The 17,500-nt window shown below is 36.3% G+C and overlaps 1 protein-coding gene across 7 annotated transcripts in view; it reads right to left on the bottom strand.

Annotated features, from left to right (window-relative positions):
• The window catches only part of mtmr4 (myotubularin related protein 4), a 226,069-nt gene that overhangs the window by 50,991 nt on the left and 157,578 nt on the right, over nt 1–17,500 (bottom strand). For all 7 annotated transcript variants that reach the window (XM_039756820.1, XM_039756817.1, XM_039756819.1 and 4 more), the window contains 3 exons: nt 17,451–17,500; nt 16,838–17,034; nt 2,534–2,662 (listed from right to left, as the gene is read on the bottom strand). The exon at nt 17,451–17,500 is cut by the window's right edge and continues 64 nt beyond it. In XM_039756820.1, coding sequence (XP_039612754.1) covers nt 2,534–2,662; nt 16,838–17,034; nt 17,451–17,500 — 376 coding nt within the window. The remainder of the gene's footprint in view (nt 1–2,533; nt 2,663–16,837; nt 17,035–17,450) is intronic.

Raw genomic sequence — 17,500 nt, 5'->3', positions numbered from 1 at the left:
AAGCACAAAACCAAAAAAAAAAAACAAAGTAAATTTCAAAAAGTAACAGTTCAAAACAATTATGGAACACAATTTGCCTTAAGAAAGACAGTAACAAGTACCTAAGTGTCAAAATATGATAATTTGTTTAACAGAAAACCCTGCTTTAACAATATCACAGAATCAACTCTCAAGAAACCATACTGAAATCTTGTCAGTGAATCAAAGTGGTGGGGTAAATTCTAGAAAATCCCTACTTCTGGGTAAAAAGGTAGACACAAATTTGATGTCCATAAAAACGTCAATTGTACAAGGCAATAAACATTTATTATAGCAGATGCGTCACAATGATCCATACCAAACATTGGAAATATACTTCCACATACTAACTATAGTTATTTTGTTAAGGGCATTGATGAGTGCCAATCTGCTAGTCTTTTGTAAAGCACCAGACATAAAGCATAAAAAATCTGGACTGTTCTCCACTCAACTTTCCTTATACTGATTCAGGTAAAATAGATACCACTTCTGGCTGTCCGATTATAATGAAACATCATATCTGTGTGTTACTTAGAAAATTTCAATCACTTACATTTGTTTGCAAGTTTATATGGCAAAGAACTATTTCTGGTAATCCGATCAAACTGAAATTTCATACCGATTCCAGTCACCTGATCAAAGTCAAATTTTAAATCAAACGATAAGTAATGATCATACAAAATCTAAATTATGTCTATTTATATAATGGTAGTAATGCATATGTAATAGTGCCGATACCTGTTAAGATATCATTTCCAGTTATCTGATTAAGATGAAATTCTTTATCTCTGTGTTTCTTATCCTAACAATGATATAAACAATGATATAAAATTTTAACTATTTTTCTGTTCTTATAATGCAATTTCACATGAAAAACTAGTATACAAAATTTCAATTAATTGTTTCTTTAAACTATGTACCAGTTTATTTTCAAAATTTTGAAATGTGTTCAGGTTGACATATGTTGCCCAAAAGTTGATAGAAAACTAAGATTTTGATACAACACCCATATACCAAATTTCATTTATCTAGCTCAAAGCGTTCAAGTTATCATGTTTCCATACATACACACAGACACCTAAACACATAGACCTAATTGCAAAAATGGTGAAAACGTGTTTAGGAGGGAATGAAAAGTGGAGATTCATCAAAACCTCAAAGTCAATTTTTTTTGCGATTACTATACTTTCTCTAAACTACATATATGAAAAAGTAAAAAGAATTTTGTTTTTACTTTGAAAAGACTTTTTGAAGCACAAGTCCACTTTTCTGAATGGAGGGTTATGGCTGCAGAAAAATAGAGCAAGGTAGGACAGACATTACTTTCTCCAGCAACAGATTTCAGATGACTTCCAGGGGATTTCTGTGACATTCCCAAACCAGATTTTTACCATTTCGTAAAATAGCCACTGGGTCTGGTATCATGGCTACCACTCACTAGAAATCCCTTTCTTTAGCAGATAATAGTGGCTTTGATCAAATGATTCTCCACGCTGTTAAGCTCCTTGCCTTATCACATGGGATAAAGACCAGCAACCCAGTGGATAATCACTCCAAATAGCACACTCCATGTGCTTCCAACAACTCAAACAAAATATTCTGGACTATACAATCGCAAGCCTTCTACTAATTGACAAACCAAGAATAGAAAGTACTTGAAAACTCCCAATACCTCTTAAATATATCTGACAAAGATCTCTTGTGGATTCTGTGCTTTTTTCTTGCTTCAGAAGGGCATGTTCCTGTTCTGACCTCTCCTTTCATAAGCTGAATGCTCTTATACTCCACTTCATCTGATGCTACTGTCCGGCAATACAATGCTAAGATTCATATAAACTGAAAGGGGTAGTAAAATAAATAGAACCCATTAATTAGACTATAGCATTTTGCTGTCCTGTCTCTGAAAAACATATTTAATCTTCACTTGCTTTGGCTGTTGAACTCTCTTTCAACATGGTCCTACATCCTGGATTTGTTTAACAGAAAAACCTTTCACTGCACCACACACACACACAAACACCCAAATCTATCTAATTAATATATCTTGTACAACTGGCCATCCTGCCATCATGAAATGTCAGTTTTGCAGTGTGACAATGTGTAACTGAATTGTCTCGAAGAAATGTTGGCTCAGTACAATTCTGGCACATGCTAAAATACACTAACCCACAAACTGCAAAAATGCTTTTAAACAAAAGCAATTAAAACTGTTGTATAAAAAAATATGTATACTCTAGAGATTCATTAAAAAATTAATTCATAACATGCAATATCTTAATCTTGTAGTCTATGAATATGCAAATTAGAAAATAAATAAAAGATGAGGTCAAAACAGTCACACCTCTATGTACAAGTATTTTTTTTTTTATTTTACAACTTCCTCAGTATTATTCACATACATTTAACATATATGTTGTTTTGACTATACAGATAGGGGAAAAATGAACTTTTAGCTTCATAGACTTAGCTTCATAAAGTGTTTGTTACTAAAACCCTGATCTGAATGGGAACATACCTTCGCATTCACATCCACCACCTTTGGCCCTGTTGGCGACTGCAGCAGTGTATGACCGTGCATCCAGAATTAGCAGTTTTTGTGGGGTACCAGCAGATTCTGATGTAGGACCAGCTGTCAAAGATGAGTCTAAGAAAAAAAAAAATAATGCTTTAACAAATAGGCATTTTAACCTCAGGATACTGTGCAGGCATACTATTATATTTCTTGCTTTATGGTGCACTTTTAATTATGATTTTACACAATTGCTCACTTCCTTTAGAAATATGGGGTGTAAGCAAAACTTTAGGAGCATCAGAAGAAAAAACTATTAAAATAACACTTATTACACCATCACAAAAATATAAGTGCCATTATGGGTTTACATTCACATATCTGTAAAATTAGTTCTCTAACTAGGGCTGACACTTGAAAATTTTACATTCTTGCTCTCAAAAAGTTATTTTTTAACCCTACTGAAAAATGAACATTTTCCATGGCATGACCCTCTACACTGATCAGGTATTATTCAGTACATTGTGTAGTAAGAAGGTTAACTTTGTTGCTATATACATTCCTAAAAAAATAACTATTAGATTAGCTATACTACTGCAATATACTGAATAGATCAAATAGGAAAAGGAAAATTGCCTTGATATAAATATATAAAACTTGAAAAACATTCCTAGTTTCAGTGATTGTATGCTGTGCTTCAACATGCCCTACAAGTAGTCTGATTAGGCTCCCATCAAGATGATGTAGGTATATGAGACTCTAAATTCCATTATCAAAACTCATCCCACCACAAAGAACATTCTAGTCTCCTTAGTCACTGTATTTTCCCTGACACTAGGTATGCTGGCAGATAAAACTTTCCTCCTTCAGTACTATGTTTCATTACATGAATCATTTTTTTTTTTGTGACTGAATGATGTGTTGGAATTTATCAAAAGTAGGATTCTCTTTAGAAATTTAATAAATAATAAATATCGTACTTATTTTGATTTCCAAATCTTGTTGTTCTAAATGAAGTGCTAATTATGTGCCATTTCTAGAAGAAATGTTTTTAGATATTATACTGAATCTCCAATGACATTTTCCAGAAAGAGTTTGTTTTTAATTAGTGTACAAAAACAGCCTTAAAATATATAGGGACTTACATATTACTTATCTCTGTGTCTGAGATATTTTTGTGTTTTAGGAGAAAACTAATTAGTATCTGTTTATTTTTGTACAGCACTCTTCACTGTACAGGTGCAGAGTTCTATAACAATTTCCCATGTAAAATCCATATGCAAAGGTGTGTGGGTGTGTGTCCTGCGGTGGGTTGGCAGCCTGCCCGGGATTGGTTCCTGTCTTGTTCCCTGTGTTGGCTGGGATTGGCTCCAGCAGACCTCCGTGACCCTGTGTTCGGATTCAGCGGGTTGGAAAATGGATGGATGGAAATCTTACAAATTACTAATTACACAACAAGTACATGACATTGATTAGTTTAAACAGATAGGAAAACAAACCAGTTTGAAACTGATTAACATAAATGTAGCAATATCTGTCCTTTATTCATTGTTGAGCTACAGCGAGTTGATAACAGAGGAGAAGAAAACATGGCCGTAGTGCCATAACTGACGTTCCCTCTCAATTGAGGTAATGTGCCTCATTCAGGACTCTGTGAGCAACAACTCATTTGACACAAAGTCAAACTAGCGGTACCCAAGGATTCTCCGAAGAGACACAGTACCAAAGAGTCTAGTCTTCATCTCAGGTCACTGGATAGCGTCCATGTCACCCAACCATATAGCAAGACAGGAAGCACCAGGACTCTAAAGACTTGCACCTTTGTCCTTTTGCATAGATACTGGGAGGGCCACACACACCTTTCCAGTGACATCATGACCCTCCATGCTCTTCCAATCGGTCTACTGACTTCATTGAAAAAGAGTCATCAGAGACATGAATGTCACTGCCAAGGTAATTAAATTAAACCTCATGACAAGGTCGAATCTCTAACTCCGCAGACAGACACACTGCTGATGGCTGTGCCTAAGAGGTGTTTAAAGGCCTTGATCTTGGTTTTTATCCAAGACACTCACAAGGGGGATCCCGTGAAGTCTCAGGATGTCCCAGAGGTAAACTCGATCAACTAAGTTGAACGCTTTACAAAAATTGACAAAGGTTGCAAAGAAACTCAATAATCACGTTTGTGCTTCATGAGAACCCTCAGTGCCAGGATGCAGTTGATGGTAGACTTCTTAAGCGTAAAACCAGACTGCTCTGGCCGCTGGTAGGTGAACAAGTGATCACAGATCCTATTGAGAATGACCCTAGCAAGGACCTTACCCAGCACAGAGAGCAGTGTTATCCCCCTATATTTGCTACAATCCAGGCAATCATGCATCTCTATCCAGATAGGGATGACAAGTCCTGTTTTCCAGTCAGTTGGGATGACGCCTGTCTCCCAAATGAAAGCAAAGATTGCTTGCGATGCCAGCCTTTCCACCAGCCTAGGGAAGTTCATCCCAGATACCACAGATCCCTGCAGCCTTCCCTACTCATAGCTGGTTCACCACCTGTGCAATCTCAGCAAAATTTGGTGGTTCACAGTTAATTGGAGGATCAGCCTCAAGAACTGTAGACCCAGAAATATCCAACATCCAAGCTGGAGGATCAGCTTTAATCAGCTGCTCAAAGTAGCCAGCCCAGCGGGTCACAACTACAGTGTCATACGCAAGGACCATTTCATCAGCCGCCCTGACTGGACTCTCCCAGGAATCAAATCAAGTATAATAAACAACAAAGCAACCTCTGACAGATGCAGGGAAGATGGGTCATGGAACCCTTCCTTGCCATACATCATCTAATGTGCTAAGATGATGCACACAAAGAGAAATTATATATAAAGTAAATGCTTTCAATCAGGTACATTTTACAACACAGGCACTGAAGTAATAGCAAGTATAGTCAGGCAGTGAGAAAACAAAGTAGAGAAAATACATTACTTAGAGAATGAGATACTCAAGTGTGTAATATGGGTAAATATTCTAGCATTCAGGACATAATATGATGAGTATAATAAGCAATGTTTATCATCAGATGCTGCTTTAACCATTATAGGTATTGAGAGTGTTGCTTGCATTCTTGCATTCAGGCTGCTTTTTCTGTTTTCAGGAGCATCAGTACACTGGCGGTCCACAAACCAATATGTTTTTTAATCTTTTCATTTTTGTAAAATAATTTAATGCAATTTTTACAACACTGCATCTAAAACCAAAGAGTCTGAACTCTTACAGTTTTCTCTTTGTTTGTTCCTACCAGAACTGTGGCAGGGAATATGGCTCATTGACTGTAAGTGCTCAGTAACCCGTAAACTCAGTAATAAATACTATTCATGTTATTTTAATACTTTTTAAGATTCTTTTACAGAGCACTTTGAATCAACACTTTCATATGCTAGTGACTGCTGTTTTAGATGCATTTTAGTGGAGTGTAAAGCAGAATGACTGTTTTTTTTAGGTAGGAGTTGTTTCTGTCCTTTCCTAAACTACGTGTGCAATCTATGCTAGCATCCTTTTCAAATAACACCAGAAAAATATTGGTGAGAAATGTAAAGAAAAACACTTCCCCATTTAAGCAAAAGCATATAGTGTGAGCCATTTTGTTTCATGAGTTTGGTTTACTGTTTCACGTTTTGGTGAATGATTACCTTTTCATAAGGTTCCCCAACTGTAGTGTATTTCACAAATGCACAGTGCACTCCAAGTAACCTTCCAGTGCTCAGATAATTAATCAAAAATAAGGTAAAAATTAAATCTGCTAATACTTAACCACTATCATTTGACATTAAATTCCAAATTTCACGTAAACCTCAAAATGCTTCTGATTCTTAATACAAAACATCTACTAAATTTCTTGGATTATAACTTCCTTTGTGTCTGGCAGAATTCTTCATGTATTACCATATTCTTTCTTGAATATGTACTCCTGCCCACTACATTTCTATAGTTCTACACATCATGAGCTCTATGACTACATTGTAGCCCCTACTTTCTTACCCTTGTATTCGAGATGTTCTTTGACATAGTGGACTTAGTATTGAACAAATCTTGTATATGTTCTTTCTAATGATATGTGCCAAGTCAGCAGTGCCTATCCCTCTGGCTTCATCTTGTTAGCTGGGTACTGCTTTACAATTAAAACAACTATTACTCCACAAATATTGTAAGAACCCTATATGGGGGAAACATATCTTTTGCTTTCTTTCCGTTTCATTGTGTAAATACTCTTTAACTTGATTTTCATTAAAGATTCCGGTAATACACCCCTTCACTGTAAATGTAATTATTCCAATTATCACCTGACCTTTCCTGAAAACAAATTTTCTGGAATCATTCTGGGCCAAAAGTTAAAAGCACATCTTAGACGTATAAGCAATACTGCAGGAGTTAGGTCTGTCACAATTATTACATAAAGTGATTATTTGAGCGGACTGTGATTATTTTGTATAATCATTTCCATTCATCTGTATTAAAAACAGCCACATGAAAAAGAAATGTCATGTTTCTACCGCTATTTCTACATTGTTTTCCACAGTGTAATGTTTGCCTTGATTCACATTTAATAAAATACAGTGTTGAGGAACATTACAATACTTATTATAAAATGCGTCTTTTGCATTATTCTTTCTTCTTTTGTATGAAAAACTGCACATTTCCCTGACCAGCATGTGTTAAATCCTAAACCCAAGAACCTTCATGAAACTGACCAGAAACAAATCTGATCATTTTCTTGTGTTTCATAAATATTGTAGCTACACTAGGTTGGGACCTGGGAGGGACACACTCCACTGGTGGCAGAGAGCAGTCTGAGGGGGCAGAATATCTGGGGCAGCCAGCTATAAAACATAGCACCCTGAGCAGTGAAGGAGGGCCTAGACATAGCACTAGAGGCCTCTGTAAGAGTGTCTCCTGGCCAGCTACTAAAGTACACTGGCTTCTTGTATTACACCCAATGCAGCTGAGATGATCACAGGCTCCCTTTGAGCCTAAAATGGCTTGGCACATACAAGATAATATGTATACTTATAGATTTTGTTAAATACTTTCTGACCTGATGCATCCGCACTGGTTGTGAGAGCTGCATGGTGTATATGACTCCAGACGCAGCAGTGCGTTGCTGTGTTTTCCAAAATGGTGAATTATGTGAGTGACAAAAAGGTTTCAGAAGAACTGAATATGATGCAGCAGGTCACCAAATCGCAAAACAGACATGCAAAACACTGACCAAACAAATATCAATACACTAATCGAACAGCTGTCACAAGTATACAAGTATTGTTTTGCTCACTGACCTCACAAAAGTTTCAAGGTTAAAGTATAAAAAAGGATTTACTCTGACAGCTGCAGGCAATGCCAATGTGGTGAAAAAAAAGGCAATACTTCTGCAAAATAATGCAGTCATTTATTTTTTGGGGGGAATGGCAAGAATAATCTTCCATAGTAATGTATATCTGTTATAAATAACTCTGTTAGAAAATAATTAAGTTATCTGTTACTATAAAATAAACATGGTTCCCTTGGATGGCAAAGTTAGCAAGAATATACATATGCTCTTGTGCAACAAGTACTGTCTGTGAGAAAATGCTCAGCACGACTAGCAACACTGTTATCCCAGTGAGATGTTACCTTAAGCCAGAAAAGGTAAAATATGTTAATGTTCCTGGCCCGGAATCTACCCAGCCAGGTAGGAGCATGATTGGCTATGGATGACAGGGATATAGCCTATTCTAGCCATAGTACATTATTTATGATCATGGTACTTTGTTGTTATTTGTATCATATCTACCCTGTACAAGTTTGTTCACCATGCCTAAAATACAAACAACTTTTATTAGCATGTTCCAATGTTAAAAGCCAATAAATGGCTTTTCTTCTTCATAAGGTGTATGTGTACTATTATTAGGCTTACCCTATAATAGTGGTATATAATGAACAGAAGATGACAAATTGTTATTTGCAATTATTTGTATGACAATTATGAACTAAAATTTCATGATTATGAGAGCCATAGTAAGAACTTGAAAAACAAAAATGAATAGTTGTATCCCATTGATTTGAATATATTAAATAATGATGAAAGTCTAGTAGCACAGTAATACAGTTTGCGGAATAAAAGGTCAAATTGTAATGCAGTAAAAAAAATCTGTTCTACTGTTATAATGGCATGTTTTAATAGCAACAGTAAAAATAACCATGTAATTCAGGGTACATGCGAAAACAACTTTTTTCCTCAGACAATGATCTCTGAGAAAGAAAGCAAAAAAAAAAAAAAACGTATTCAAAAACTGATTCACAGGACAATCTTATTCATGTACTAGCCATGCTACTTGGTAACAGACTACAGTAATCTCTTGCTATATCGCGCTTCGACTTTCGCGGCTTCACTCTATCGCGGATTTTATATGTAAGCACATCTAAATATATAACGCGGATTTTTCACTGCTTCGCGGGTTCTGCGGACAATGGGTCTTTTTACTTCCTGTACATGCTTCCTCAGTTGGTTTGCCCAGTTGATTTCATACAAGGGACGCTATTGGCGGATGGCTGGGAAGCTAACAAATCAGAGCACGCAGTTAAGTTCCTGTGTGCTAAATGGTTCAGCGACGGAGCGCTGAATTCGATTCCGCGGCGTTAACCAGGAAGTCTTGTCTCGCTCATTCAGCATCAACGTGTTTCGCTGTGTAAAGAGTTAACTTTTGTGCTCTTTTGTGTTTCTTTGTGCATAGTCAAGCCCTTCATTATGGCTCCAAAACGATCTGCTCCTGTACTGCCTCAGGGGCTGTGCCCAAGAGCCAATGGAAGATGTTAAATGATTGCCGAAAAGGTAAACATTTTGGATATGCTGAAGGAAGGGAATAGCTACACCGCTGTAGGACGCCATTACGGCATCAATGAGGCTACGATTCTTTTAATTTAAAAAGTAGGTAAGGAATATAAGATCTACAGCCACAGTGTCCTTTTAAACAGGATGCAAAATGAGTTGTAAGTGGATGTAATAAGGCAGTAGTCCGGATGGAATCTGCTTTAGGGATTTGGATTGAACTCTGCCGGAAGAAGAACAACGGCGGTGCTATACAGTTGCCTGAAGAGGCTCCTTTAGAAGAGCTGTAACGCTCTCTTTTGTTGTGCAGTAAAATTCATTGTTATTGGACAAGTCATCGTGTCATTGTTGGTGAGTAACTATAATTAATTTTCTACTTACAGTACTTAGTATATGTATGTATGTATGTATGTATGTTTAGTGTCACTGTACACACATTTACTGTATACAATTTTTCTTGCAATGTACGTATTTAATGCTGGTGGCCTGTCTATTGTAATGGCTGTAACATATATGATATCGGAGACACTTGATATCTTTAAAATAATATTTAGGTTTTACTGTATATAAACAGTGTGTTTACATACATAATTTCAATTAATCTTACCTAATACCTAAGAGAATATAAAGGGTTTATGCTGTATAACTGTGCGGGGAATATTTATAAACAGTGTAGGAGAGTTTATAAGGGCTTAAAATATATAAAAATAGCCATACAAACATATGGTTTCTACTTCGCGGATTTTCACCTATCGCGGATGTCTGGAACGCAACCCCCACGATTGGGCAGGGATTACTGTAATTTAAAAATATTTGCTATCTCTTGCCCCACCACTCCAGCCACCATAAAAAAAAAAAAAAAAAAACGCCAACTGTTCCATTCCATCAGAACTAATGTAGTTCTGAGGTGTTACCCGGTGCATGACTGCACTCAGGTCCTAATCTGGAATTCTGAGTTGATTTGTCATGTGGTGGATGCGGCAATGTGTTGTATCAGCACATGCTTCTAACCTCTTTCTCTCTCGCCCCACATATACCTTCAGCAACTTTTTATTGTATCCTTGTAACCTTTCTCAAATCCTGTCCAGTTTTGAAGGCAGCTCTGTCAGCGCGCCTTCTGGGCCTTTCTCCCCCTTGTGTGTCACACACTTCCTCTTGATCTTGTCACTAAAGCCAAACTGACTAATCAGATTGCTCTGAGGGACTGGACAAACACAGACCTTAGTATTTTATTATATAGTAGATATTTTCTACATTCATGCAAGCAATCAAGTCAGATGGTGGCAAAACTAAAACCTAAATTACTAATTTTCCAACTAACATGTACAGCTCAGAGGTTAATGCCACTGCACCCAATGCAACCTGCCCATGCTGTACTCATTTTTATACCCACATTTACTCACACAGTACTACAAGTTGTCAATTTGTTTAGCATATTTCTTTAGTGTATGGAAAATCCAAGTATTAAGAGAAAATGCAAACTAAAAATGGCTATTCTCCACTGTGAGGCAGCAATTTTAACAACTATGCCATTAGGTCGCCTTTTAATTAAGTATAACAAGAAAAGTCTGATAAATTAGAGGATGATAATGGATTCAGTTTTCTTCTTTCTCCATATAACCACACATCAAAGCAAAGATGAAAGAAGAGAGCTGCAGGAGTGTGCAAGGCGTTAACAAGTCAATCATTTTTAATATTGATCAGGGAGATTATGTTTCAAAATGAAAGTTATGCTTCGACTATAGCCCAATGTCAGTTTTATGACAACCTTAAAAACCAAAATTTCCTTATTAAGCTAATTTTAAACTAGATATCCTTCTCTATATCAGGTGTTACACCTGGTGCATACCTTTGATCTTAACAAACATGAAATATGAGAACCCTCCACGTTTGGAAGTTAATCTTAGAACTTATGTACAGCATATGACCTATTTACATTTAGCATTGCACATTTAATGTGCCTATACTGGCATGGACAGCTCTTCCTCCAGTGAAAATGTTTTTAAACACAAGAAAGTAACTCATAAGTATAGCTTAGCATGTGAATCATCACACAAACTCACTGCTATGCAAACAAAAGCTAAATCTTCAAAGTTTAGCAACTATATATGCAAGAACAGTACTCACATTATGCTTAAATAATACAAATATTAACATCTATTAACTGTTATTGAAAATATACAAATAAACAGGCTCTTTTCCAAGTTCAACCAAAGCAGAAAACACTTATTACCCAGACACGATACTTACTCACAGTTACATAAGTTACCTTATGTCATGATCAATTTCTCTCTTTTCCTATGTAGAAATCCGCAGGGAAGTATGTCTCTCTCTAAATGATCTTTGTCATTGACCTGTAATGACGGCATTCAGTTTCTGTAAATATGGCAATACTTAGCTGGTTCCAGTTATAGACCCCAAACGATGCCATCCCCAGCTAGGTACAAACTACAGCATACATGTTCACAACTCCAAATAAAGATATGATCAATCTTACTTTATTTGAAAATGGTATTTGTCGCTATACCATCAAGGTGTACACATCTGCCCACACATCTCCTAGGCACTTTCTCTCCTTTTTATCAACTTGTCATTTACCCCAGAAAGGATGCTGGGTACATAGCACAACAGTAACTGTGGCCTTGCTGATACAAATACATCAAATAAACCAAACTGAATGCTGTACTTCTTTCAGAAGTATGAAATTTAAAACAGCTTTTGTCAGAGAGACTTCTGCCACTCTTGTAAAAACACTTCAGATCTTTTTGTAAAACTCTTCAGGTTACTGGTAGTTAAAGATACTTCCTGCAATGTGTGTCACTTGTGACAAGGCACCCTGAAAGCATCATTGTTGCAGGACTTAAACAACTCATGACAATATGCCTTTGCAGCTCCATTTTCACAAGCACTTCTGAAAGATTATGCCTTTACCCAGAAGACACCCGAAACATACACTTATACTGACTAACCATTATTTCCACTGTTTCTATAATCTCTCTTCTTCTAATTATCATTTTACCTTTAGGTTAGCATTTAAGGTGCTTTAAAATTCTTTGATTAGTTGACCATTAATTATTTTGATTAATTAATTGATTGATTTGGGCATTTTACAAAAATGCAACATTTCTGCAGAATTGAAAGCATTTCATTCAGACAATTTTTTTCCATAATATTTTGCACTTGATAACGATAGTAAAGGTATCCTCTAAAATTACATTTACATACAGACTTTTTGTCAACTTTTAACGTGATCCAGCCCCACATTTTAGCTGAGAAAATGATTGATCAATTCTGTTTGTACCCAAACTTGGTGGCGTGGAATCTGGACTTAAGCAGAACACAAAAATTGAGTTTTAATGGCTGTTTCTCTGATAGCCTAAATACATCTATGGGTACTCCTTTAGGGTGCTGCCTCTTTCATCTTTTGTTTATCCTGTATACAAATGACTGCAGGAGGTTATTTGCAGAAGACTCTGTCATTCTAAGTCTTCTACGAGATAAGGAAGACAGCCATGGACCTGTTATCAATGAATTTGTACAATGGCGTGATTGCTTTAATTTACAACTTAATATTTCCAAGACAAAAGATACGGTTGTTGATTTCAGGTGCTCTCCACCATCAATTTTCACAACTTTAATTAAAGGGAAAACAGTTGAGATGGTAGAGCAATACAAATATCTGGGAATATTCATTGATAAACTAAATTTTGATCTTAACATAACATACATCTGAAAAAATGGGCAGTCACAACTTTTCTTTCTATAGGAAACTGAAATGTTTTAAAGTGCACAAAACCATAATGACTTATTTTTTTATTAAGTCCTTAATTGAATCCATGGTCATATTTGCTTTTATCTGTTGGTTTGGAAACCTCGGCAGCAAGAATATAAATCACCTTAATAACATTAGAAAAATCTGCAGTAAAATTGGTTCACAGCAGACATATACCACTGAAATGTATTGCAAACAGGTTAAACAAGATTTCATCAGACAAGGTTATGCCCCCCAAAACAACAGACACTCAAATAAGTAGTGCTACTGCCATACCCAGAGACAAGCTTCTGGAATATAAAAACAAAGACAACAACCACCACATCCCTCTTGTTGTCACATCTCCCTGCCTACAAAAAAAGATGTAAAACGTGTCCTTACAGTTATGATACTGATTGTGTAGTTATACCACACTGCCGACTAGAACATCACATAAAGGGATCATTATCTTGCAGATTGTTTAATGTGGTCTACCTAATTCTCTGTATATAATGCCCTGACACTGCACTCTATTTGCGAGAAACACTCCACCAAAGAATTAACACAGGTTCCACATTAAAAATGGCAACAGAGATGTTCCTGTAGCATCTCACTTCAAAAGCCATGGACACTGTGAGAGGGACTTTAAAGTCACAGTGCTTATGGGTAACTTCAGAACACAGCAAGTGCGAAAACAATGGGAAATGAAATTCATACTAAAATTGAACAAATTACAACATGGTGTAAATAGAGACAAGAGTTTTATGACCACATATAGGGATTGTTGGCATCTTTCGAACTGTCCAAGACCACCGGACTACAGATCCACATTGTTTTAAGAAAACTCATCAGAAACTTCAAAAAACTTTGTTGGACAGTTATCTTATCAAAAGATCTTGACTATACATTTTTCTCCTCTCTAGTTAGCTAATAAAATGGGTCATTTTGCTTAACTTCTCACTGCAAACAGGTTAGAAAGACAACCAACTCAATTCTGTCAGAAAGTAGCCATCTTCTTTTCTCTAAATATCAGCTGTTGTCATCAAGCTGCAGATTTAGGTTTCCAAAGGTAAAGAGTAACAGATTTTACTCTTTTATTCCTAGAGTTATAAACATTTTATATTCTGTTACTTATAGTGGTGATGTTAGATGTTAAATTCTTCATTATTATTTTGTATACTGTTGAAAGTAATTACTCTTAATTGTACTGCTCTTGAGCGTGTGTTTTTGCAATAACACTGGTTGTCAAATGTTGCGTCTTTGTTATATCTATTGGATCCCGGTAACAATGTCTTCTGTTTTTATACTTTATTGCTGCAAACAAATTTCCCTCTAGGATAATAAAGTTTACCTAAATTTGCCAAAAACACATAGCAGAAAGTCTTACTACTAACTATAAAGTATAGTTTAGCATTTTCAAGGATGTTATTGACATTAAGGGGTTGATTTGTGTATTGATAAATGTTGCCAAGAGCGTACTGTTTGATTTTATTGGAGAGAGTGCAACAAACAACATGTGTTGACCGTAGTTACTGTAACTAAAAGAAATACTCTGCAAAAAATGCTTTTCATATTATTGATACTATGGTGTCTGCACTGTCTTATGGGGATTTTGAACTGCCATGAAACACTAAAGAAAATTACATTAAGAGAGCTTTCCGGACTACCCCAAATGTAAACAAGAGACAGGAACCACCATTACTTCAAAGTGTTTTCATTTTGGGTGCTCAAGGTGATGTTTCTGTACCAATTAGGATAATTTTATCCTATCTTCTAAAATAAACTTTACACTAGATGAAAAACAGAAATGTGTCCACACTATTGGAGTACTTTGGTCTTCCACCCTTCATCTTATTTTTCGTACTCTGCCTCTAACATATTACAAAATGTGATTAACGTTGCTCTTGGCCAATGAAGTGATAGACATAATATGTAACAACTAATCAATAAAAACATTTGTTGGCAACTGTTTCCATCATCAATTACTATCAATGACATTGCTTAATTATTGCATCCTTAAAATACTACTACTACAATTATTATAATCGTTAGTCCCTGAACATGAATTTGTGGATATTTGTGGAGTTGCCATATAATCTCAGTTCTGAATGTTCAGTCAATAGGCAGTTTCGCTAAGACAACAATTTTAAAAAGCAAAATTCTTCAATCTTCCACCTGCACAAGGCGTACAAAGGCAAACAACATGCTCTACTAATATATACAGCAGAGCAGCATGTCTAGATGTATCTTTGACAGCAATAAATCTAACTACTAAAAGTACTATAATAAGGTCATATGTTAACATTAGAAAATAGCACAACTATATATACACATACACTGTGGAACCTCGGTTCACGAACATCTCGGAACACGTACAAATTGATATACGACCAAAAAGTTTGCCAAACTTTTGCATCTGTTCACGACCACAGACTCGATATACGAACAAGCCAGTTTCCCTTTCGGTTTGTGCACACCGATGATTTCTGCACGTGCTCAGTCTCTCTCTGTGCAGCAAGAGAGAAAGAGAGAGGGAGAGACACACACAGACGCGCGCGAGAGAGAGAGGCGCGCACACAGGCGCGCGAGACACGCACACACAGGCACGCGAAAGAGAAACACACACACACACACACACACACACACACAGGCGCGCGAAAGAGAGACACGCACACACACACACACAGGTGCGCGAAACAGAGAGACACACACACACGAGAGAGACGGCTGGAGGCATAAGGCCGAGAAGGCAGTTAAAGAATGCACCGGTTCGTAGCACTATAGCGCGAACTGTTGCAGTGTTAGTTTTCTCTGTTGTTCAATGTTTTCTCAGTGTTATTCAATGTTTTTACATTTAGTTTACTATTACACTGTGCATTCTATGGTATTATTAACTATATTTGTGCTTACAAACTGAAAATAAAAATATTTACATACAGTTGGTACGGTCTGGAACAGATTAACTGTATTTACATACAATCTATGGGGGAAATTACTTCGGTTCACGACCAAATCGGTTTACGATCAGAGTTTTGGAACGAATTATGGTCGTGAACTGAGGTTCCACTGTATATCTTTATATATAATACGCTACAGTGGCTATTTGTTTGTCTGTCCAGGATTTTAAATTGCTCGCACACTGTTTGACCTATTGATCTGATATTCGGTACAAATATACTATGTGACGTCTACTATCTGCTGTCAGGGTGATGATTGACCTCCAAGGCTCTCTCTCTCTTTTTTATTTTCTTTTTAATTTTATGGAAGAATCAACTCTTGGCGGCAGCCAGCAGGGCGATCATGCGGCGCATGTGTACTGGTGCCGTTCTCATCCCTACCACCTTCGCCATCACTTCCCCTACCTCTTTATATCTTAAATCATTCTTGAGGGAGATTGAAGATTAAGTATCCGCTTAAGTGAAAAACTAAAGAAAACTAACTAAGCAATTGCAACAACAAACACTGACTTAATCAGTTTTAACACAAAAAGATGCTAACATGAAGTAGCAAGCGCATCAACCTTTGAGCAAACGAATGCTAAATGGGCAGAGAAAGAGTATGAAAACTATGAATGTTTAAGTCAAGCGTATTCAACACCGTTACTGGTATATATAGAGTAACTGACCTCTTGAGAAAAAAGCAAAACAATTAATTCTTTAATTTATGTAAATCATAGTCATTCCTGAACAATAAATATTTACCAAAATCACTTTCCGAAGGATCACTTCCCTCACATCTTGCCCTGGAACTGCTTGTGAATCTGGACTTTGATCCTGGATTTAATGCACATGCTTTTGCAATGGATGTAACCAAATACTCGTCATCTGTGTTTCGCCAGCCCCACCAGCTGATCTCCGGCTGACTGCAGCGTGCAATGACTGCCCCATTTTGTTGGTGTCTGTAAACCAAATAAGCCATTTTTTTAAACATATTTTGTACTTAACACATGATGTATTCATTAAAATATCTGCATTATCATGGTGTTTGATCACCACCATTTGGTAAGGATATGGCAAACTGCGCAATTTAAAAATACATTAAGATCAAAAGAACACATTTACATTAATTTCTGCAGAATCTTAAAATCTAAATGATTTTTAGTATAAAGGTATTTAAAAGATAAAATACTGCAATGTAATATTTTTTTTTAACAAAAAGTATGTCCACTGATTAAAAAAAGTATGATAAACAAGACATTTTTTAAACATAATTGCAGTTTTGTTACTAATATGCATTGTTATTAATCTGTTATTTCAATAAAAACCAAAATTAAGCAAGACTGAGAAGTTTTTTTTTTTGGAAATTACTCCTGACCTGTACACCACCACTGGAATTCTTTTCCATGATCGAAAGGATGCAATACT

Source organism: Polypterus senegalus, chromosome 6, assembly GCF_016835505.1.
Source record: "Polypterus senegalus isolate Bchr_013 chromosome 6, ASM1683550v1, whole genome shotgun sequence".
Classification (NCBI taxonomy): domain Eukaryota; kingdom Metazoa; phylum Chordata; class Cladistia; order Polypteriformes; family Polypteridae; genus Polypterus; species Polypterus senegalus.
The sequence above is the reverse complement of the archived record's forward strand: the minus strand, read 5'-3'. Positions and strand labels throughout refer to the sequence as shown.